The sequence below is a fragment of the Carassius gibelio genome, chromosome A2 (assembly GCF_023724105.1).
Source record: "Carassius gibelio isolate Cgi1373 ecotype wild population from Czech Republic chromosome A2, carGib1.2-hapl.c, whole genome shotgun sequence".
In the NCBI taxonomy this organism is placed as follows: domain Eukaryota; kingdom Metazoa; phylum Chordata; class Actinopteri; order Cypriniformes; family Cyprinidae; genus Carassius; species Carassius gibelio.
The window spans coordinates 6,902,114-6,926,240 of NC_068372.1; the positions used below are offsets into that span (position 1 = coordinate 6,902,114).

Below are 24,127 nucleotides of genomic sequence, written 5' to 3' on the forward strand. Positions count from 1 at the left end.
TATATAATAGTTATAAATATAATAATAAGGATTAAAGTGATTCACCCAGTGAAATCACAGTTGTGTGTGCATGTTCATTATTGGCTTCACAATGACAAACTTGAGTAAAAAAGGCAAAGTTTTGCAGGTACAGCTTTATATGGTAACCATCACTTCGATTTGGGTGAATTACACATGTATGTGGCAAAATGTAGTCAAGCTTCTGTGAATAATAGTTCTCAATTATTAAATGCATCAACACAAATGGTAAGCAAAAGTGCATATTGTTAGGAAAGATACTTGTTTAGGTCAATCGAAAGGCTAATCTCAGTCAGAATGACGCACGTTCGCCACATCCCGTTCCTGACCAGTGAGAACATACTTCAGGAGGAAGCACATTTTTTTGACATCAGTGATTGTGTAATTAAAGTTTATTGTTGACTTTCTTCTGTGAATTTCAAAAGTTTAGATTCTAAGAAATGAAACACATAAAGAGAAATTAATAGGGCTTTAAGTTTCAATTTTTAATTTTTGTTGCTTTGTTATAAATGTATCTTAATGACATTTACAGACTCAGAGGTCATTTTAAATAGATAGTATATAAGAACAACCAAAATAAATTGGTTTAATATCGCTATTGAGTGTTGGGATGTTTGTTTCCCATATTAAAGTGGTTCAAAGAAATAATCTGGGTTTAATAGTGCAGCTTGATCGACAGCATCACAGATACAATGAGGGACTTACAATAGTAGCTCCTTACTGTACTTATAATGGCTCTTATAATAGAAGTAAAAAAAAACAAAAAAAAAAACAAAAAACAATTTTCTGTTGGTAATCAACATAATCGTCTCAAATACAGTTGCGAGAGCTTAATTTGTATTCACCCCAGAACATTCCTTTAACAGGGTCATCGGATGCCCATTTTACACAAGTTGATATGATTCTTTAGGGTCTTAATGAAATGTCTGTAACATAGTTTGGTTAAAATTTCTTAATGGTAGTGTAAGACAACACCCTTTTACCCTGTCAAAAACAGCTCTTTTCAGAGAAAGCTGTTTTATAGCATTTTCCTTTAAATGTTAATGAGCTGTGCTGACTCCGCCCCTCTCTTCTGAGCCACTCTCTGAGGGACTGTTTACTTTTGCCTCATCCATTATGAAACTATCTAATTAGCACATTATTAGGAAAGGCAATTTGTAAAGATTCATTAAAAAACCTTATACTCACTTGTACACACCTGATCACCAATGATTTGCATGGATATAGATGCATTTAAGTTGATCAGGGGCACATTACCTTCAAAAACAAAGGTAATCCACTGCGTCTTCAGCAGCTCAGGTTGAATTGTCAGTCCAACAATGGTGGACTGATGAAAGTCATTCAGGGCGGGACTAAGGTATGACACGAGTCCAGTCTGTGCTGAAACACTACTGCCAATCAAACTATGGTGGGAGGAGCCTGTTTTTGTGAAGTCACACAGACAGGCATCTGAGATTGGCTTGATTTAAGAAAGGGAAATTTTTTAATGAGATTTTTATCATTATAGGGTGGTTAGATACAAACACTGCCAAAACACATTTTAGTTCAAACTACTTGTAGAAGTAAATGCAGCATCCGATAACCCCTTTCAGAGTAACTACTAAAATGCTGGACTCTTTGGATCGTGTTTTTAGTTGATAAAACATAAAATGTCACATTAATTGTATCAGAAAAATCGCTTTATAATAACGCCTTTTAAAAGAGAAACTGTTCATTACAAAGTATAAAGGTTTTGTATTACTTGAATAAAGTTTGCAGGCACAAGAACAAGATTGTTCTGTTGTCTAGAGTTCAGGAAGACTGCATTCCCAATACACCACTGGGAATCACATGCTTTTGCTTTCAGCACGACAACATTTCTCATGTTTTCAAAAGTGTAGTTGGATGTGACACCAACAACAACAAAAAAAAAGTCACAAAACACACAAGTACAAAAAATTATTATTATTATTTTTTTTTACAAAAAAGTACAAACCCCTCTTCTAAGAGGGTCAGTATTTCTCCTTCACAGAAATCCACTCCAACATTTGGATCAGACTGTAATGTCTGATTAAGAAAATCCAGCTCATGGTTCTTTCGGTACGCCTGCCCGTCTATCCGTTCTGGCAATGTCCAACTTGAATAGATTCTTGCAAATTCCAACTAGATTGTGTAGGCTCACTCCCTTTTTGGGCTCTGAAACAACAGCAGGGTCCCAAAACACAGTGGTATTCTAAGGGATTCTCAGGTAGCAGGAGAATAATGTTCCTCCACTTTGCTCGGTCATCAAATATGGCCAACATGCCATTGTAGTGAGGTGCTACGTCTCGACGGACGAAGGCGAATGTGTCAGTATCTCTAAACAGTCTGTTTCGGTATCCTGCTTGGCTGCTTCATCAACCTCCAACTCGAACTGAAACTTGTCTCCACCATCAGTTCCCGTTTCAAAGAAGGGCGGGGAAGGACTCTGTGGTATCATGCTGTGGTACCAGTTCCTGTTCTCTTCTAAAGTGTCCAAGATATCCTGCGCATCTGGATGCACCAGGTCCGCCCAGGTCTCCCATAGAGGATGCACGATGTAATCAATAAAACCAACCTAAAAGAAAAACAAAAAAGCCACATGGTAAGTTCCTTCTAGAAACTGCTCTACTTGACCAAATCCTTTGTAAACAAAAACATCGCACTTAATTGCATTAAATGAGCACTTGTAGTTGTGCTTCAAATTTTAAGTACGGTATATGTATTTTTATCAAATCTGCACCTGCAGATAATATAATAATAATAATCAAATAAAATGCCACTTAAAGAGAGTTCACTTTCATTACTGTTCCTTAACACACTTAAGTATGCTTATAAAAAGAAAAAAACATTTGTCAAATTTAAATTTAAATTATTGTTTTATTAATCTTTTTCATGTTTTAGAGAAGTACACTTATTTTGATTTGTTGACTAACACACTAGATAAGTATTTTAATGATACATTTAACAGTAGATAAATGTAGTTAATTGCAACTTCTTAATTGCAAAAGTGTAATTGCAAATATATTTAAATACCTGACATACAAGTTTACATAGAATTTATATTAAAGTACATTTTATTTGAACAAAAATGCTTGTCAGTATATTCAGCTGTACACTTTAACCATATTTCAGGCGTTATAGAATCACGGAATTGCGTATTAAGATGTATTTCAGTACTGAAGCGGGTAAAAAAATAAACGTAAAGCTATAAAATGTAGCATTTAATAAAATTTAATAAATTTTCATACATTTTAATTTACAAATACCATGCAATTAAGTCTTCGGAAACATTATATTCATTTTGCACTTAAGTATAGTCTTTAAAGTATATTATTTCCGCAAATACACAAAAATATGCTGGATTCGTTTTGTTTTGAAAGTTGTTGAGAGAGACGACAGGAAATTACTAGGAAGAGAGAGGAAGTGGGATCGGCATAGGACCTTGAGACAGGAATCGAACTCGGGTCACCATTATGTTGACACACTAACCACAAGGCAATTGGCGTCGACGCACACACACACTAAAGTATGCTAGGATCCTTTGGGTTCCCACCTGAGACTTCTCCACTGAAGCGGTGTGTTTGTCACACATCGGGCTGATCTCCATGCCTCGCTCTCTCTCTCGGTCACCCTGGTGAAAGAACTCTTCCATAATGCGGTCCGTCCATTGCCGGTACAGATCTAATGGCTTGGTGGGATTGCTGAGATCGGCACAGTGAACCATATTTCGTAAGACCTGTGGACATTGTGAGACAGGATATTAAATGATATTGACTTGAGAAACAAGTAGTGAAGAAACATACGTTGCTGGGGACACACAAGCCAGAACTCACCTGTATTCTGTCCGTATAGTTGTCAAGAAGCAACACTCCTGAACTGGTCACCTTCTTGGTCTCAACCATTGTCTTCAAGTCAGCCAGTAAACTCATGTGCTTGGACATGTCTGTTGCTAGTACCTATGGAACGATATTGAGACTTAGGGTGCTGTAGATTTTTTCTTTTATGGTCTGTTTATGTATATATATGACCGTGGCCATGTTTTCATTACATTGGTGCAGGCATGCTCTAATGAAATCTTGATGAAATTTCAATTAGGCATAATTGGGAGATTGGTGTGAGGGTGAAAAAGTGTCCCACACGGATTTTTCTTCTTGGTTTGAAAGTAACTTCTCTGTGAACACTAAAAGCGTAAAGATGCCTACCAGATCAATGACCATTTTCCTGAGAGTCTGTCGCTGCTTCTTGGAGAGGTTTTGGAAGATATCACAGTTTTCCCCTTGCAAGAGCTTGAAACCAACCGCTAGGTGGTGGTTCTCCAGAACAGACTCATCATTGTACATTAGCGCCAGCTCGGAGTCTGCAGTAAAGACAGCAATGATGTTTAAGAGATGTCATAACATTGAGGCTTTTGTTCAATAACTGCAGCAGTTTGGATCCATAAGTATGCATAGTTTCCCCTATGTAGATAAAAACACACTTACTGGTATTAATTAGGAACTGGTTTGAGACCCCTGGGTGGTCCACGTCATGGATGGCTGCTGCAAAGATAGCGGCAAGGATCTCCAGGTCTGTAAATACTGCCTGTGGATAATAATAAAGATCAGCTTTCCCCAATGCATTGAACTGAGTAAAGCATATTGCACACAGTTTAAGCATTGTAACACAACAGTTGACATTTTTTTGCCACTGACCTTTAATGAAACAAAATATTTTACAGATAAAGACATCTGGTCTTTTCAAGTTTAATGTTTTGTGTTTAAAGAAGACAAAGCAAAAAGGAGCTGCAGACAAAACACTGCATGCTGTTTAGAGATTAGAGGGAACGTGCATCAGAAACATCTGGGGAAATCAGATCAAAGGGTTCAGAAACAGCTATGACTGGCAGTAAATGTGGAAGGAAACAGGATTGAATTAAAAAAAAAATCATTTTGTTTTTATTCTCTTATTTTGTCTTGTCTTAAATATTAAATTTGTATTTTTATAAAAAAAAAATTAATACATTTAAATTTTAACTGTTATATTATTTTGTGTATAAATTCTATTCTTTTATTTTTATGCATTTACATTTTTTCTTTTATTTGTATTTTAATCTCTTGTATTTTATCTTTTTATTTAAAATTCTTTCATTTTTTTAAGCGTTTAAATGTTTTAAAATTCTTTAAAAAATGTATTCCCTTATTTGGTTATATGCTTTTTTCATTTAAATTTTTCATTTATATTTATTTTATTTTATTTTAAATATAAATTGTTTCTGTTTTTTTGTTTATGCATAAAATTTGGGGTTTATTTAAATTTTTTCATCTCATTTTTATGCTTTTTTCATAAAATCACTTCTATTGGTTTAAGCATTTGAATTTTATATTTTTTTATTTATTTATTCTTTCTTTCTTTCTGTCTTTATTTTTATTTATGCTGTTGTGAAACATTTTTTATTTCTGTTTTACTTTCTAATTTTGTTTTCATTTATGTTTTTTTTAAACACTTTGTAAACTGTTTTAAAAGAAAGGTGTTATATAAATAAAGCTTTAAAGCTTTACTGCATTATAACTACATTTCTAGGACATGTAGGAGTTTCTTACATCCAGTGCAGGTGTGGACAGCAGGATGTGTGTGGACTGGGCCACGTCCGCTGCGTGTAGACTGTTGTGATAGGCTACGTCTGCGTGGTAGTGATCTTCTAGGGTCATCATGTACATTACAAAGGTATCCACTGGGATCCTAAATGTCTTCATTAAATCTCTCTCCTACAGAGAAAAAAATGCTTTAGTTGCATTTCATTTTTAAAAACACATCTCAGGACATGTGCGATGGGATTTTTGCTTTGAACACTAACCTGAAAGATGGCATACATTATGCAGGTCAGTGGCCGATGGTGAGAGTGCTCTGAAACTTTAAAGATGTTCAGACCCCACTTGTTAATGTCCTCCAGGTCCTACAAAAGGCAAGAGTGGATATAAGTCCAGTTACAATACAAAAGTACATCATTTCCGCACAACAGTTGGTTTGTAACGGATGACTATACCTTTGAGAGCAAGTCCTCCGAATCAGTTTTGACGCCGAAGCGGGCCGTACTGCAGCTGCTGGAGAGACCCGGGCCGTGCGTGACCTTCCTCACCCCGCTGATCTGAGTCATCAGCTGCTGCTGCCTCCTCTTTCTGTCCCGCGATTTTGGAGTGGGCGATGGGATCTCCAGTTCATTCTGTTTATCTACAGGGGAAAAGGTTTCGTCCCGAGATTGTTCATTTCAGCACTCGCACACTCAATTCACAACAGATACCATGACTTACAGACTCACTGAGTGAGTTCAAGTCAGCAAAATTAAGTTTGATGTTAGTGAAAGCCACCTACAATAAACTTTCTGGCAAGTTCATCAAGTTTATGCTACAGCGAAGTTTTCCCTGATGAAAAGAAAAGCTTAGACCAGATCGATGGTCCAGGTTGGTTTAGGCTGGTTTAATGCTGATTCTGTACAGCTGGACCAGCACAGCCAAGGTCTTTCTGGAAAAGCTGGCTGACATAGTCTAACTGGTTATGCAAGTTAAGTAGTTTGATGGAAATAGGATAACTAAATATGCACTGAAACAAGATGAAATGACAAAATTAAATAAAAAATATGAAACATGTTTTCTTCAGTTTGTCTAAAAATTAAGTCAAGTCAAGTGTTTTTGTTTCTGTTTTTTTTTAAAACAAGTAATTCCCCATAGAGAAAATTCAAAGAACAATTTTGTTTAAATAGTGTTTTGTCTTGAACATATTTGCTAGCTTTATTGACTGCAAAAATTAGTGTGCATTTTATTATAATTCTTTTGTTAGTACATTATAGAAAATATGATGCATATTTTAAAAAAGACATCATAATAAGCATCAAGGTCTTTTAAAGTTGCAAAGTTGCCTTTATTTTTAGAAAACATTGACTAACAAAATGTTTTTAGTTTTATCTTGAGTAAAAATTCTACTTTCATATTATAGGTCATTTAGCTTTCCGTTATGGTGAAATGAAGTTATATATAAAAAAAGAAATTATGATCTTTATAATAAATAATCTTTTTACTTTGTATAAATGATTTAGTTTTTGGAAAAATTAATATTTTTGATAAATACTAAAAGAGAATTTAAGAATTTAATTTGGTTTTCGGTAACTTTTTAGTTGTTGTTGGTGTTGTTTGTTCACTTTTCTGTACTCTGTCTTGTCTACTGTCATTTTTTCAATCTATCACATAATGTTTTATATTTTTTTAATAAGATAAAATTCAATTTAAGGTATGAAGTAAACTTAATCTAAATTTAGTGAAATTAAGTTGTTAAAAAAAGCAAAAAAGTATTTTACTGACCTACATTAAGTAACATTTTGGCTTATGTCTAAAGAACATATACTACCCAATTATTGTCTTAACAATAAATTATCTTTGTATGAATGCTTTTGTCTTTGATAAATATTACATAAAAATGAAAGGTTTGAACCAAACTGTAAATAAAGTTTAAGAAAAAATAATTATCTGACAAACAAATTAGAGTTTTTTTTTTTTTACAAAGTAAAATGTTTTTTTAGTATACAATGCTGGTGACAATCTAATGTTATTTTTTTCTGAGGTCATTTAAGCGAAAAATCTGAGACAAACTTGATACTTGAAACTAAGTCTCCTGAGATGATCTCTTGATTTTTTTTTTATCCTCCAGTGACGTCCCTCAAAACCACAGTTTCTTTCTACTCTGTTTCTCAGTCTGAAGAGTAGAGTGGCGTGCGAGCTCGGGCTAACGCTGCATGCTATGAGTGTTTGTCTGAAAATCTCCCCTCCGATGACTCTGTGAGTAAGTGTGTAGGCTGCAGGGCTCTGAACGGCAGGGTTAGGAGAGTACAGTGACCCTGTGGCATCTGACGCAGACTATAGTTTCAGCCCTCCTCTCTCTCACACACACTCTCTTGCTGTAGATGCCAGACCAGATCAGACTGGTTTGAAGAACACAGGTGCAGGCGAACCATAGACATTCAGCCATCATCAAACCCCCTTGTCCAATATATCAGCGTTTTCATGGAGGAGTGTTTCTTTTTATCATTATCACCATCTGAAGAATGGCTTCTCAAGATGTCTTGGTTTCTCAGTTTAGCCCACTAAATAAAACACTGTATACTGTAGTAAAAACACTGTGGGATTATGGAAACAATCAATCGATCTCATCTCATATCTATTTTTCTAGGTTAATGTGGCTTAAAGTATTGCATATTGTTGTTGAAAAAGGTCTCTCATGTTCACCAGGGCTGCATTTATTTCATTAAAAATATGGTAAAAATAGTAAAACTGTGAAATATTATTCCAATTTAAAAGAAGTGTTTTCTATTTGATAATATTTTAAGGTGTAATTATTATTGTGATGCAAAGCTGTATTTTCAGCATCATTCTTCCAGTCTTCAACATCACATGATTTGATGCTCAAGAAACATTATTATTATTATCATCAATGTTGAAAACATTGTTTCTGTGATGAATAAAATTTAAAAAGAACAGGATTTATTTAGATAGAAATCTCTTTTACTTCAGTTTTAAAACAAAATGTATTGCATCTTTGCTTAATAAAAGTAATAATTCATTTCTTTATTTAAATATGTTTTAAATTGCATGAAATACACTGAATACACATTTATTTATGAGTTCTATTCTATTCTATTCATATAAGCAATAAAATGAATGTTCTATTTCTTGAATAAGGGTTTACAAAGGAACAATCAGTCAGCGTGTAATATGTTTGAATCATGGTATGAAGATAATGTTCAGACTCACCTAAGAATGTGTTGGAGATGAACTCGGACACCTGGTTTCCAGAGCGGCTCATCTCAGACAGATGTGTCAGTTCCCGATTCAACATCCTCTTGAACTAAAACACACAAAAAAGACAAGTCTTTATACAGTATCAGTATTTCTAAACTTATTGCACGAATGGCCAGTTCTCGTATTATATTTTTACCGAGCAATGCAAGGAACTCAAGCGACATCCAAATTAAACAAATGAATGAAATTAGAAAAATACACGGTTAACAATGTGTTCCAGTGAGTAACTCTCTCACAAACACACACCTTAATGTAACCCCAGGACACCGAGAGCAAATAGTTGACTTCAGACATGTCGGAGTCTTCCGTTAGAAGCCTAAACCCTGAACGTCTCTCCTCATCTCATCCCTCTGCGTCCCAGAAAGCTCCAGGAGAGATCCAGACAGAATTCCACAAGATCTGCTGCATCTGAGAGTCGTTTTTCTCTCTCGGTTGTTTTCAGTCTCCTTTTCACCCTTCCTTCTCTCTATCTTTCTCTCTCTCTCCTGTCTTTACACTCCACATTCCCTGCCTTTTTACTTGCTGAACTAGCCATTTCTATTTATTGAAATTTATATGCAATTGCTGCTACAATTCATCATTCAACATTTTATAATTAACTTTTATAAAGTAACAGGTATAATTCCTTTATGGTCTTTGGCCTGCAGGTTTTTTTTTTTTTTTTTTTTTTTTTTTTATCTTCATATCCGAGCAAATTCTCATAAACCTTTGCATGAAAAAAAAGTAAAAAAACGAAGAAAAAAAAAAAAAAAAACGCCAGACATGCAGTTAACTCGCACAGAAATGCTAAAATGATTAATCAGTCTTGCACATCCTCCACATTTAATACCAAGTGACATATCTGTTCCTATCTGCTGTGTTTCCGCAATATGTTGTTCTGCTGGGAAGCTATGAACACTGTTTTGCAACTGCTTACTGAATGAAGCGAATATATATATTTTCCCAGGGAATGCAACATTTCTAAAATATACATCTTGCTAATTGAATTGGATGAAAGCTTCTGTTAAATAAATAAATGCAATGTAAGTGCACTTCAGTTAATATTAGATACTGTTGAACTGAGGTAAACAAGTCTAGATGTTTTAGCAGTTCCAATCAAAAATACTTTGTAATAATAATAATAATTAATTTTTCAATTTATTAAAATTTTGTTTATATAAAATATAATACATATTTTATAGTACCGGATTTAACCAATTTAACCTCATAATAAATTATTATAAAATCTAACAGATTTTATAACAGGATACACTCTAAAAAATTCTGGGTTGTTTCAACTCAACTTTAGGTCAAATATGGACTAACCCAACTACTGAGTTAAATTTTAAATTACATTTTTCTAACCAAAAGGTTTGATTAGTTCATATTTGACCCAAAGGTTTTTTTTTTTTTTTTTTTTTTTTAAGAGTCATTTTAAAATACTAAATTGTTTACAAAAAGTGTAAATAAATAAATATTTTATAACATAAATTAATAGTATCAATTCATTATTTAAGTGTAACCTTATAATTAAAAGTGTTGCTGTAAGATAAAATCTAACACACAACAAAGTTAAGAAAGTCAAACTGCTTAACATTTTTGCACATATCTAAACATTTAAACTTCCAGAAATGAAAGACAGATCTGAGCTGATATGTTCTCATTTCTTATAACCACATAAAGCATAAGCCAATATCTTAAACAAAAGAGGACAACCAGTCTCCAATAACAAAGATGAAATCAGTTGCTTCAGCAAAAAAAAAAGAGCAAAGCCAGAATTTGTTCAAAAATCCCCAAAACCTTGCACTAACTCACCTCTCTCCAGCTTTTTAGCACACCAAACTTTTTCCTTTTCCCTGAGTAGCATAGTCCCATTGTTGCAGCGGTGAGGTTTCGTGCACTCTTGGTGAGCATGTGGCACGGCAGTGCCTGTGAGCTCACTTTGACGGGTGTCAGGAAATGCGTTAGACAAAGCGCTGAGTGATTCACCTCGCTGTGGACGTGCGCTCCTCCCTCACGACTCCCAGCGCCTCCCTCCCTCTCTCTCTCTGTCTGCAGCCTCAGGTAGAAGCGCTGAGACCACGCTAGTCATGCTCTGACTGCACACGGGGGGAACTCACTCGATTACTACTGCAAGAACTTCAACGGCATCACAAGACCACTCAGGCTTTGTTTTTCAGATTTTATGACGTGAATTATAGACTTGCACAACGTAGCTGAATTTCATTATGTGTTGCCTTTCCATGTTAAAGAAATATTCCACTACTATTAATAAACCAACAATAAAAAATTATTTTGAAATAATCACTTAGACTAGATTTAGAGTTCTGCAGTCTGTATATTAACCCATAATTTATGTAACTTAAAAAATCTTTTTAATAGATTTAAAATATATACAGTATATACAAAGTATCGAAATCTTTTTTAATTTGAAAAAAAATTAACAGAACCCTAAAAACAAATATCTAAAAATAACCATACATACACCGAAATAAACTTGGAATAGTAATCAAATAAAACTTTCTCAACTTCTTCTTTTTCACAAATAATTACAAAGAAATGGCAATAAAACTGAATTAAATTTGAAAGACTGAAATATTATTTTTCTGTAAAAAATACAATATTCCCGGTTTTATTTACAATTTCGGAAAAGCATTTTTACATATTAAATAATATAGTTACATTTTTTTTTTAATGATATTATGCTCCAGCTAAAATTCTATAATGTGAAATATAATTAATAACTGAATTATATGATAAACTGCAGTCTAATGCTTGAATGTCCTGAGGTAACGTGTGTCCTCTGTTACTCCATGCTCTCTATCTTCATCTGATAAGAGAACAGGGTAAACAAAGCAATGGGGTCACAGCTAAAACAGAGGCCAGTGCCAGCGGAGCTACTCAAATAAAACCTGCGTTTTTCACTCTAAGTAATGAGTGTTTCAGCGGTTTCCTTTCCAAAATGATTCCAGTAAATACACTGAATCAATAACCACCCACACATACAGAATTTAATTCATGTGATAGCTAAAATAATTGTTCAGGCCAGGTGCCTTTCATCAAGATATTATATTTAACCTACATTATTTTTAATGTTTCCTTATTTCCATGTTTGCAATTCTTTGGGTAACAATCGGACAATCAATCAAGTTCTCACTGCACGATTTCCTGTTGACATATAAATGTGGCAATATCTCTAGATCTCACATCAATATCTCATCATTAATGACGTATTAATCTCATAGACACTGTAGCTACAAGACCAACCACATACTGTATTCACGTACCAACACACGCCAAAAACAAAACAAAAGTCCAGGATTCAAAACTGCATTTGAGAGCAGTGACAAACTAGAACCAGCAGACTATAAGAAGATGACAGAGAGTCTGAGACAAGCAACTAATAACTCTGAATATCAGATATAAATCATCATAAACGATACTTAAAGCGATAGTTTAGTTTAAGGAAAATTCTGTCATAATTTACTCACCCTCATGTCATCACAAACCTGAATGCTGGACACAAAAGAAGATATTTTGAAGAATGTTGTTAACTAAACAGTTCTGGTTTCCATAGACTTGCATTGTATGGATAAAAAATTCAATGGAAGTCAATGGGAACCAAAGGTGTTTGACTGCAATCAATCTTCAAAACATCTTTTAGTGTGTGCACAGAGGTTTGCAGTGACATGAGGGTGAGTGAATGATGAGAGAGGGATCATTTTGGGGTGGATTGTCCCTTTAAGTAGTATTTGCAGAATGCCACAAGAGATTGGCAAATCCTCCTTACTGAATCTCATTGATATTCCAACAAAATTTTAACTTATTACTAGGCCTCCAAGTGAAAAAGAACTCTTCTATCAAAAACTGAAAATTCTCAAACCAACAAAGTTTGCAATACATACACAAAAAATACAATTTTCAAAAAGAGGGCTTTTGCAGAGATGCCATAGTATTGAAATTTGATATTTGGATTTCTGTGAAAACATGCATAAAGATGCCCTGCTGTTTGCAGCCACGCAGAGGTGGAGAGGGAGCAGACGAGCTGCCGTCTCACCTTGTTGGAGGCCATGTCACTGACGGAGCGGTACGTCTGGATGGTCTCCAGCTGGTCCAGGCACCAGTCTAGCTCCTCCATGGTCTCCACGGCCATCTTCTGGTAGGATTCATCTGGTAAGAGACACACGGATATGTATTCAGGATCCAGCCTCTGCTGTCCGGCGGGAGCGGTGCAGATGGAGGAGCAGAGATCTTTCATGGTGGGCTGAAGGCTGCTGATGTAGTCATTCTGCACTGATAGTAGCTGGATTAATAACACACGGTTCGCTTCATAGTCTTTTCCATTGTGTCACCGGCTCGGTCTCCAAACTCACCTACTGTGCAGTCTGTCTGCAAGTCTCTCTCTCTCTCTCTCTCTCTCTCTCTGTGCTGATGTGTCAATGAGCCTCAGACCCAGGGGAGCTTAGTGGGAGGGACTCAAAACTCATTCCCTATTTCTCTCCACTTCTGTTGACTGAAAATCTAGTTCATTGAACCCAAATTGAGGAAAGAATGATTAATGCTAAATTATATTGTTAGTAATTTATCTTGATGGATGAATCTCATTAAAAAAAAATCATATTTCAACCCAAAACAACAATAAAATGATGCATTTGAATTTGTATATACACACAGTACAGTACAATACAAAATACAATATTAAAATATAAAATAAAATAAAAAGACATATAGTCAACCCTTTTTGGAATGAATGAAAATTATAGAATTGTATTATGGTTTTGAGCAAGAAAAAATAAATAAATTGTGGGGTGGGGTGGTATAGTTAAACAATTTGTCTAATTTAAAAAGGTGAAAATATAGCCTACCAGTGACAATAAAGAATAAAGACTGTACAAAGAGTTGACAAGACAACATGGAAATGGCCTAAAGCTGAGAGGAAGGAATCCCATCCAGTACAAATCCTGCAGAAAGGCTCTGCAATGCATCCGTCAGTGTGAATGACTCCACCACTCTCACCGTGAGCATTCACTTTGATCTTACAGCAGACACAGGGCTTTTCAAAGGTGGTATCAGCATTTAGATTCAGTGAGAGATCACAAATCACCTCCATTTGATCCCCAATAGGGCTAACGAGAAGGAGCTATGAAATCAAAGCCAGGGCTGTGTTTGCAGGAGAACCTGAGAGGCAAACTTTACTCCCCTTGCTGGCCAGCATCCAGTCAAAGCTCAACAGGAGCCAAGCAAAGTAAACCACTTCCCCTGAGGTTGAGATGCTGCTAAATCATGGAGCAGATTTCCATGCGTCGCTCAGACTGGAGCCTTCCCTCAGGCTGCAGCTATAGATTTCACAAAGATGGCAAAACATTGCACGAAGAAAGAATGAAATGCTGTCTACATTTACATTTATTAAGTTCATCTGGCTTTCAGTTCAAACTCTACTCACGCATCTGTACACACAACACCAGAAAGCTCAGGTCAGATGCATACTGTCTACAAGTATGCAAGTGCATTACACATTTTAGTCTGTTACTGATTACAAGTTACATGTGAAAGCATTTTAGGCAGTAATGACATTTATAGATGACTCATTTTAGTTCATCTATTCTGATTACTTTTGAATTACTTTTAGATTACTTATGATCTGTAACTTGTTTACATATTTGAATGGGATTATTGTTATAATGCTGTGTTCACACCAAACGCGAATAGAGCATCAAATTCGCATCTACCGCGTCTAGTTTGCCGCTTGACCATTTTGAGATCATTCGCTTCATTCGCGCGTGATATTACCTTCACAACAGACGTGAATTTGCGTCATGGGGCGGCTTCTGCCAGCTGAGTTCACGCAGCATTTTCAACCGCCACTTTTATTCGGATAATTTTCACAATTTTACTGTTATCGTGTCATGACATGTAGTTTTAAAAGTATTTCAGGCGAGAATGTAGTTGCTTTAAACTCAAATATGCGTTTTATTTTTAATGACAGCGTCTATTTAAAAAATGTGTTTCGCCGATCTCGTAAATGCGCCTTTGCATTGACTTAACATTGAAATAATTCGCACCAGACGCTCTATTCGCGTTTGGTGTGAACACAGCATAAAAGAGAAATCTAATGTATTCAATTGTTTTTATTATCAACATCACGTAATACAACTAGTACATTTTTGCAATCCGATTACGTAATCCAGATGACATGTAATCAGTTATGATCAGTGCATAGCTAGCATGAATTTGCTTAACAAACTTAATCACGTTCCAATTTAAATAGTTAAAGGATTCATTAAACTTCTGTTTTTGTGGTTTATTTTTTTTATTAAATAAATGCATCTTAGGTGAGCATAAAATACTTAGTTTTTTTAAACAGAGAAAGAAAAAAGTAAAAAACAAACCAAATTTTGAGTGGTAGTGTAATTTATCACACTAGTTTCATTACAACATTTATAATGTAATGTTTATCCTGTCACTACTGTTGAAAACCAGAAATGTAATGCTTACATCTTGGCCGTGTGGACTTCCTTTATAATCTGTTGCTGTTGTTGTTTTTTAACCGGTAAAGAAACTGTGGCAATGCTGACAATGCAAAACATCCTCACGTAGCATTATGAACTGCACTCTGACACAGTCAGAAACACAATGGTATGTGATTCGAGATTACTAGAAGTGCCTTTATTCATGAACTTGTGTTGTTCTGGCCTCACATTATCCACAAAATTCAAACATTTTACCTCTTTTAAATCACAATAATATCTTAAGGCAAAACCTCGTCATTTAAATGCATTAAAACAACCAGATGATGAGGAACTGACTAAAAATCTGAACATTTATCAAGCCTGTTTTAAACAAAACATTCAGCAAGTGTGGTTTAACTAAGACAGCCAATTAATTACTACAGTTAAGACTGGTCATGTGGCAGAAATACCACATGCATAGATTAGCGTGAATGCTAACGCTTCAATCACTCCGACCCCTAGAGAATAACTGATGAGTTAATCACTGAGTTCCAGTGAGCATCTACAAATAAAGGGACCACATCCAACAATGAGCTCTGGATGCCATGTGCATAAGCGCTGTAAAAGCGAGTGAAGAGTTTGCATTAACCCTGCTGACGTCTGTGAGGGATATACAGTGCATTACTCCTGATGAATAAGGTCGTTTGAGAGAAGCCTCCTGCGCTCAAGATGTTTCACATATGGAGTCCATTTAAGTGGCGTGTATAGATCTGAAGCCTGGCATGGATACACACGGATAACAGCATCAATATGTCATCGCCACGGGAGCTTGAGAGAGAACAACGACTGGGCAACTTTCACCAGAAGCCTAACTGAAGCCAAGCATGTGCCACTGTCAACTAGTGATGCCTAAAATCAAGGACAAGATCATTTTCGGTACAATCAGAGAACTGAAAGAAGCAATTTAGACGAAAAAAAAAAACAAGACAAAATTAAGTAAATTAGCTTAACTCTCACAGAAAAGATCAAATTTACATATTTAAAGCATTATTTCTGTTTTTAACTGTATTTTTTTTATTAAATATTGTGGTGAACACAAAAAACGCACTGACCCCAAATATTACTACTACTACTAATAATATATAGTGTTTAGTATAATAATAATAAAAGAGAATTTGGTCACACTTTATTTTAGGGTCCTCACTATTAACTAACCATTAACTATGACTTTTGCCTCAATTAACTCCTTATTTGCTGCTCATTAATAGTTTATAAGGTAGTTGTTAAGTCATGCATTATATGTACTTTATAAGCACTAATAAACAGCCAATATGTTAATAATAGACATGCTAATAAGCAAGTAGTTATTAGTGTGAATTGGACCCTATACTAAAGTGTTATCGAGAATTTTCCCTGTAGTTTCCCAAAGCAAAAGTATAGTTATGCCCTATAACAACCACTAAATACACTAGTTTAAGTGTAAAAATGAAATAAATAAATAAAAATAAATACTTAATATCAATAGTCCTTCAGTCTGACTGAGATGTTTCCTCTTGATGCAGATTGTGTTGTATTCTGTAGTTCATGTGATGCAGGGTGAAGGGTAGTAACTTCAATAGTACAAATACAGGTTCAGTAGCAGATAAAATCGTGACAAACAATCGAAACAGGAAACATCTCACCTTTAACAACACTCAAAAATCATCAGGACAATCTGTCCTGAACTGACAACTCATCCACCTTACACTTTACAAAGGAAACAACCAAAATAGTCATTTAATTATATGCATATTTGTATATATGTACATGTATATATAATGGACAATTTTAAACATTATTACTGAGTTACTGTTACTGTATTACTGCATTTTGATCAAATAAATGCATCCTTGGTGAACCGGATTTGAGTATTAATACAAATACAAAATTTAATTATGTCCATTATAATAATAATAATAATTAAAATGTATTCATATAATAATAATATATTATTTTAACATACGTTTTAGTATTAATATTATTATATAAATAAGAAGGCTATTTTTCAAATACTTTGTCTTATTTACATTTTTTTTTTTGTAAATAAAGCAAAAGTTATTGGAGTATGTGAAAAGTGTGAGTGGAAATAGTTTTTATTTCTTCAGTTTAGTATCAAACATAATGACTACTATTACTGTTACTCATACTTGGAGTGAGGGATTTGAACAAAGTATAGTTACGCCCTAACAACCACAAATAAATAAATAAAAAGCTCAGTCTGATTGAGATGTTTCCTCTTGATGCAGATTGTGTGTATTCTGTTGTGCATGTGATGCAGGGTAAAGGGTATAGCAGATAAAATCATGACAAACTATCATAAGATGCATCTTACTTTTAACAGTTGTCAGATGAACTGACAACTCATCCTCCTTACACTTTACAAAGGAAAAAAAGTTTAATGTTCAAAGTCAACATTATAGTGGTGTGGCTTGCATAATGTTCGTTTATATCAATCAACCTCTGCATTATCTTTCTTACAATGAGGAAAAAATGTAATAAAATCAATGACAGCTACAAACTTGAGTGCATCAAAGACGTCACATGAACACTGATTGCACATCACGCAGATCTGGCACAATTACACAAATCGATTATTAAACTCAGAGTAAATGTCACAAGGTGTTTCATAATTTCCCTTTCGCCCAACCCTGTGACGTACATCAGCAGTAAGTGAACGCTGAGACTCTTTACCATTGACCTTTCAGAAGTCAAACCTTCCTTGCTAAGGTCTACAGAGCACCTACATTTCTGTTTGATGGGCCTACTTTACAACTCTCTTTACAAAAGATTTACCCAGCATCCTCTCTGTCCCACAAAACCACCTCTGTTCCAGCATCCCCTCCTCCCCTCGCCGGCGTACACTGCTTCTCTCTGTGTGCTCGTGTCCCGGGCCACATCGCTGATATATGGGCCAGGTTTTCCTGATTTCACCCATAAAGAGGCAAACAGCTTCTCGTTTCGAGCGGTCTGCTGAATGTGACTCATAAAGCTGCAAACGCACGACAGCTGTGTGATTCAGACGCTTTTGCTAGTCATAATGACTTCATAATGGAGCGGACAGGCTGATGCCGTATAATGCTTTATCAAAGCATTCACTGAAAATGAGACAGATTGGGTCTGCAGACCATGTGTCCTGTGTGACGCCTGACGCTTTTCTGCTTGGCTCCTGAATGATGGGCTGTTCGTAAGGAAAATTCTAATTAGAATGACATTGCTGAAGAAAATGTAAATGGTGTATGAACATGCAAAACTTGCCAAGGTTTTGTGGGTGATTTCCAGAGTGTTTCTATGCCCTTTTTATGCAGATCTAGGTGGTTGCTTACTAGTTTGAGTCAACTCAGGTACTTCCTTTAGTCCGAGAGCTCTCAGTCCCTCCATTGAAACTGTGTGAACGGTCTACTGTCCATGTCCAGAAAGGTAAGAAAAAACATCATCAAAGTAGTCCATGTGACACTGTTGTGAGTGTGACTGCTTTGACTGTTGATGTATAACACTGCTGATGTGTCGCACTCACAAAAGACACGGAAGAGAAGACAATGCTGAATAAAGTCGTAATTTTTTTACATTTTTGACCGAAATGTATTTTCGATGCTTCAACAAATTCTAACTGAGCTCTGATGTCACATGGACTACTTTGAAGATGTTTTTCTTACCTTTCTGGACATGGACAGTGTACTGTACACACAGCTTCAATGGAGGGACTGAGAGCTCTCAGACTAAATCTAAAATATCTTAAACTGTGTTCTGAAGATAAACGGAGGTCTCACGGGTTTGGAACGACATGAGGGGGAGTTATTAATGACATAATTTTGCTATTTGGGTGAACTAACCCTTTAAGTGTATGGGACTTTTCATCCGTACTAACATCTTCCATTCAAAAATGGCAAATTGCACAAAAAATATAATAACAGTATCAAAGCAAAAAATAAAAAATAAAGGTGAGTAATCGCACTCCTCTCCTCAACAAGCTGCACAATTCGAGACATCATTCATAAAACACAGCAGATACTAAATGTGTAGGACAAGTAATGTTTGTTCATTTTTTGTTATATGGGTCAATAACAGAGCATTCACAATAAGTGAAAAAAAAAAAAAATTGTCAAACACAAATTTATAATAGTTTAATAATGTTTAGTTAAAACACTATTCAAATATTTTCATGAAAAATACTAATATTAAATTGACAGCCTGAACTATCCATGTCTTGTATTTTTATATTTTAATTTTAGTTTTAGGAATTTTGTTATGCACTTCTGTTATTTATATTACTTTTTCTTTTTTAAAAACGTATTTTATTTTAAATTTTTTAGTAATTTTAGTACTAGGGTTTAAACTTATTTAATTTATTTTTTATTAATTTATGTTTTATCATCTAATATTGATATTTTATTTCAGCTTTATTTAATTAAATGGAAACTGTTTTCAATAGTTTAATAGTTTTGTTTTCTGTAATTTTCTGAATGTGGGTTGGACTACTCTGATTTGGTGGATAAAGGTTTTTCAAATATTAATAAGCAGTGAAGCAGTTTAAAAAATGCTATTTTTAACTTTTTTTTTTCAAGAATTCAATTATTTTAAGGTAACACTTAAGATTAGGGACCACATATTCACTATTAACTATAAGAATTTCCTCTAAATAAACTTCTAGCTGTTAAGTATAGGGTGGATTAAGGGATCTGAAATATGGTCATGTAGAATAAGGCATAAATATGTGCTATATAAGTACTAATAAACAGGCAATATGCCAGTAGCATGCATGCTAATAAGCTTCTAGTAAATAAAGAGAATGGTATTTAAAATAAAGTGTTCCCGTTATTTTGATCCAAATTTTGTTTCCAAAAATAATAAAGCAGTCTGGGATGTCTAACCCACACACAAACAAAGGAAGCGTGGAGGTTGAGCTGATGGATCGCTGGAGTTAAGATGACTGGATCACGCTCTGGAGGCCCAGCACATGTTTGTTCTCTGGCACGTCTCGTTGGCTCTCAGCGACCCACTCTTGTTTTTGTTTGTCTGGGCTTCGCACGTGGGCAGGAGGACTAGAATGCCAAACGGCTTCATGAATCAACACTGTGTCATTGGGGTCAACTGCATTCGGGCTGGTTGCCAAATATGACGGACGTGCTTATCTGTTGTTCGGACAAAAGACTTGAGTCCTGCTAACAGTAAAAAACAAAAACAAAAAAACATTAGTTATCTTAAATATCATAATTTTTGCATTGCAATGTTATAAGGAGAATTACTGCACCAGGAAAAAAGAAAAACAACTTGATCGCAATTTATTTTTCTATTAATTCTGTGGGCCTTTTACAGTTTTGCCGCACAATCTGCATTATGGGCTGAGAGGGTCTTGTGTAGGTTATTTGACATTTATTGCTCCTACGAAACACTTAGACGGGGGTCTAACTTTCACTGTCTACGCAGTGTTTTTTTATCTCAACCTACATCTGCTGCTGTATCACCGACAAACAGTTCTTTCCACACACTCCCTCTCCTTTGCTTTATTTCATTCTTGCTCTCTCTCTTTCACGTCTGCAACTCATCTTGTGCCGGTTTGACAGCCTCCACAATGCACCATAGAGAGCACTTGGCCAGAAATGACTTTAGGGAAGGGACGCCGGTCAGCTTTACAGCTCTGCTGACGTCAATGGCATAATTCAAATACTAACCAGGGTGCAATGCTTTCAGACCTGCACTGCCGCTCTGCAGCCTGCACGGGCGAACCCAAAATCTGGACTGGAATTGCGATGTGAGAGAAAACATCTGAGAGGAAAACAGATCGGGGAAAAGAAAAAAAAAATTCTTGCAAAAACATTAAAATTGAAGCAACAAAAATGCATTTCCACACATTTTGAAACCGTAAGGATTCGTCTTACTGTCCTTTTTAAGCAGGAAACATAAGCAGTGTCATAAACTGATCCTTCACATATACAAAATACTTAATCTTTATTAAAAAACTTCTGAAATAAGGTAAAAAAAAAAAAATCTAAACTATAAATATAGTAATATTTTACAGGGGTTTTATATATATATATATATATATATATATATATATATATATATATATATATATATATATATATATATATATATATATATATATATATATCCCCAGTGGAAAATATGTAAAACATATATTTATAAAAAAATAAGTAATAAGTAGTAAAATCATATGAAAATATAATGAAGTGCATATTTGCTGAGTTTTGTAAGCAAGTAAATAATATAATATATAACATAACATAACATAACATAACATAACATAATAGTTCTCACAGATTTGGACTAATAGTTAATGAAGTTATATTTGCATAGTTTGTTAATCAATATTTATATAATTATTAATAATATTATAAAATATTATTATGAATAACAAGTTCAGCTGCAGCTGGTTAAACTTCTACTACCAGGGTCACATGTCCCAAAATATCTAGCTGCACAAACATGTAAAGTCTCACACACTCCAGCATGCAAGCATTGTGTGTTTGCACGTCCTGTATCATCTCGGCAGAATGTGAACCAGATAATGTCTGAGTTGTATCAGCACGGTAACCGCAAAAACAGTTTACTCATTCACATCCACTCTCACATAAAAACTCCAACTAATTATTGGTTTCATGACGATTGTGGATAATTAGTTCACACTTAAAGATATCTAAATATCAAACTAAAGTGGAATCTGCAAACACATGATGCTTTGAGCCAGTTTTTATTAACCAGCTGGTGTTATTTAGTGGATGGATGAAGTCATTGCTTCTTTTGTGTCTAAAGATGTACATTGACTGTGCACAAGATCCACTATCATCTGACAACCAGAAAGTGCAATAATATTATTGGTCTTCATTTTAAACAGTATTGCATTATACGCATGTGTCGTATTGCAAGTTGAAACCTAACGAATGTATTTTTGTTTGAAATTTACTAAGTGGCATGTGACGAGGCAGTGTTTTTATTTTCTGTCATTCATCCTTCCTGCTCCATCATGACGGGCCCTTGGCAGAGCCAGAGAAAGTATAAACAGAGGCCGAGGATGAGACCTCTCTCCCTGAAGAGCCTGGCTCCTGATGAAAGTTCTTCTCTTTATTTTCTGGGTTTTTTCTGCCTCTCTGTTCCTCCCTAATTTCTCTGGAAGTGTTTTATGAAGCTGCGGTTCAGGGCCAGGGCACTGGCAGCGGAGCATTATGACGGCACAATGACACTGAAAAACCTCTCTCTCTGCAACTTTGACTTATGATTCAGTTGAAGACACACAGTTGTAATCACAACTTGATTCTATAGAGTTAAACACAGTTTTACTCAAAATTATGGTGTAAGATACTTATTTATAGGAACAACGGGACTATATATGGGTTATACTGATATGTTTTTGTTTTATGATGTAAATTTATGATGATGATGATGATGACAAATATTAAAATCAACAACAATAATTGTTATTATTATTATTATTATTACTGATATCAACAACAAAAACAATAATATTAAATCAAAAATAAAAATCAAAAAGATACAATAAATCTATAATAAAATAAGACATTAGATTTTTTTAAGCTAATTTGTTTGTGATTATGATTATTATTAAAACCAGCATAATGAATAAATATATAAATAAAAACAATAGCAATTATTTTAATATTGTTGTTATTTTAAAATTAAAATAATAATAACAGCAAAAACATAATAATTTAACCAATAATAATAATGATTAAAATAATACATATATATTAAAATAAGTTTTTTTGTTTTGTTTTTTTACCTTCAGATAAGATATATATGCCATAAGGCCTGGATAATTTCTGACCACAGATGTAAATTGCAACAATGCTAATAAATAATACAACCCCAAATCAGAAAAAGTTGGGACAGTATGGAAAACGCAAATTAAAAAAAAAAATTTCTAAATATTTCTAAATTTACTTTGACTTGTATTTCATTGCAGACAATATGAACAAAAAATATTTCATGTTTTGTCTGGTCAACTTCATGTCATTTGTAAATATGCATCCTTTCCTGTCATTCAGACCTGCAACACATCTCAAAAAAAGTTGGGACAGTAAAGCATTTACCACTTTGTAATGTTGCCATTCCTTTTCACAACACTTAAAAGACGTTTAGGGACTGAAGACACCAAGTGATGAAGTGTTTCAGGTGTAATTTCGTCCAATTCTTCCTGCAAACAAGTCTTAAGGTGGGCAACATTCTCTATTCTCTATTGGAGAAAGGTGGGGACTGCAGGCAGGCCAGTCAAGTACCCGCACCCTCTTCCTCCGCAGCCAGGACTTTGTAATGTGTGCAGAATGTGGTTTTGCATTGTCTTGTTGAAATATGCATGGACGTCCCTGGAAAAGATGTCTTCTTGAAGGCAGCATATTATGCTCCAAAATCTCTATGTACTTTTCAGCATTAATGGTGCCTTCACAGAAGTGCAAGTTACCTTTGCCAAGGGCACTGACACAACCCCATACCATGACAGAGCCTGGCTTTTGGACTTGTTGCTGGTAACAGTCTGGATGATCCTTTTCTTCTTTGGTCCGGAGCACACGGCGTCCATTCCTCCCAAAAAATACCTGAAATACTGATTCATCTGACCACAGTACACGTTTCCACTGTGTGATGGTCCATCCCTGATGCCTCCGAGCCCAGAGAAGTCGACAGCACTTCTGGACACTGTTAACATAGGGCTTCCTTTTGGCACAGTACAGTTTTAACTGGTATTTGTGGATGTAACTACGTATTGTGGTACTTGACAAAGGTTTGCCAAAGTAGTCCTGAGCCCATGTGGTGATATCGCTTGTAGATGAATGACGATTCTTGATG

The 24,127-nt window shown here is 35.0% G+C and overlaps 1 protein-coding gene across 4 annotated transcripts in view; it reads right to left on the minus strand.

The window, feature by feature from the left end:
- Nucleotides 1-482: 482 nt before the first annotated feature.
- Nucleotides 483-24,127, minus strand: part of LOC128025380 (cAMP-specific 3',5'-cyclic phosphodiesterase 4B) — a 56,635-nt gene continuing 32,990 nt past the window's right edge. For 3 of the 4 annotated variants that reach the window (XM_052611704.1, XM_052611709.1, XM_052611717.1), the window contains 10 exons: nt 12,880-12,992; nt 8,796-8,889; nt 6,041-6,225; nt 5,852-5,950; nt 5,598-5,762; nt 4,500-4,599; nt 4,221-4,375; nt 3,852-3,974; nt 3,572-3,754; nt 483-2,593 (listed from right to left, as the gene is read on the minus strand). In XM_052611704.1, the coding sequence (XP_052467664.1) occupies nt 2,318-2,593; nt 3,572-3,754; nt 3,852-3,974; nt 4,221-4,375; nt 4,500-4,599; nt 5,598-5,762; nt 5,852-5,950; nt 6,041-6,225; nt 8,796-8,889; nt 12,880-12,992 (1,493 nt within the window). In that variant the 3' untranslated portion in view covers nt 483-2,317. Of the gene's footprint in view, nt 2,594-3,571; nt 3,755-3,851; nt 3,975-4,220; nt 4,376-4,499; nt 4,600-5,597; nt 5,763-5,851; nt 5,951-6,040; nt 6,226-8,795; nt 8,890-9,089; nt 9,467-12,879; nt 12,993-24,127 lie in introns of those variants that run through there. The other variant, XM_052611725.1, reaches the window with a different exon arrangement.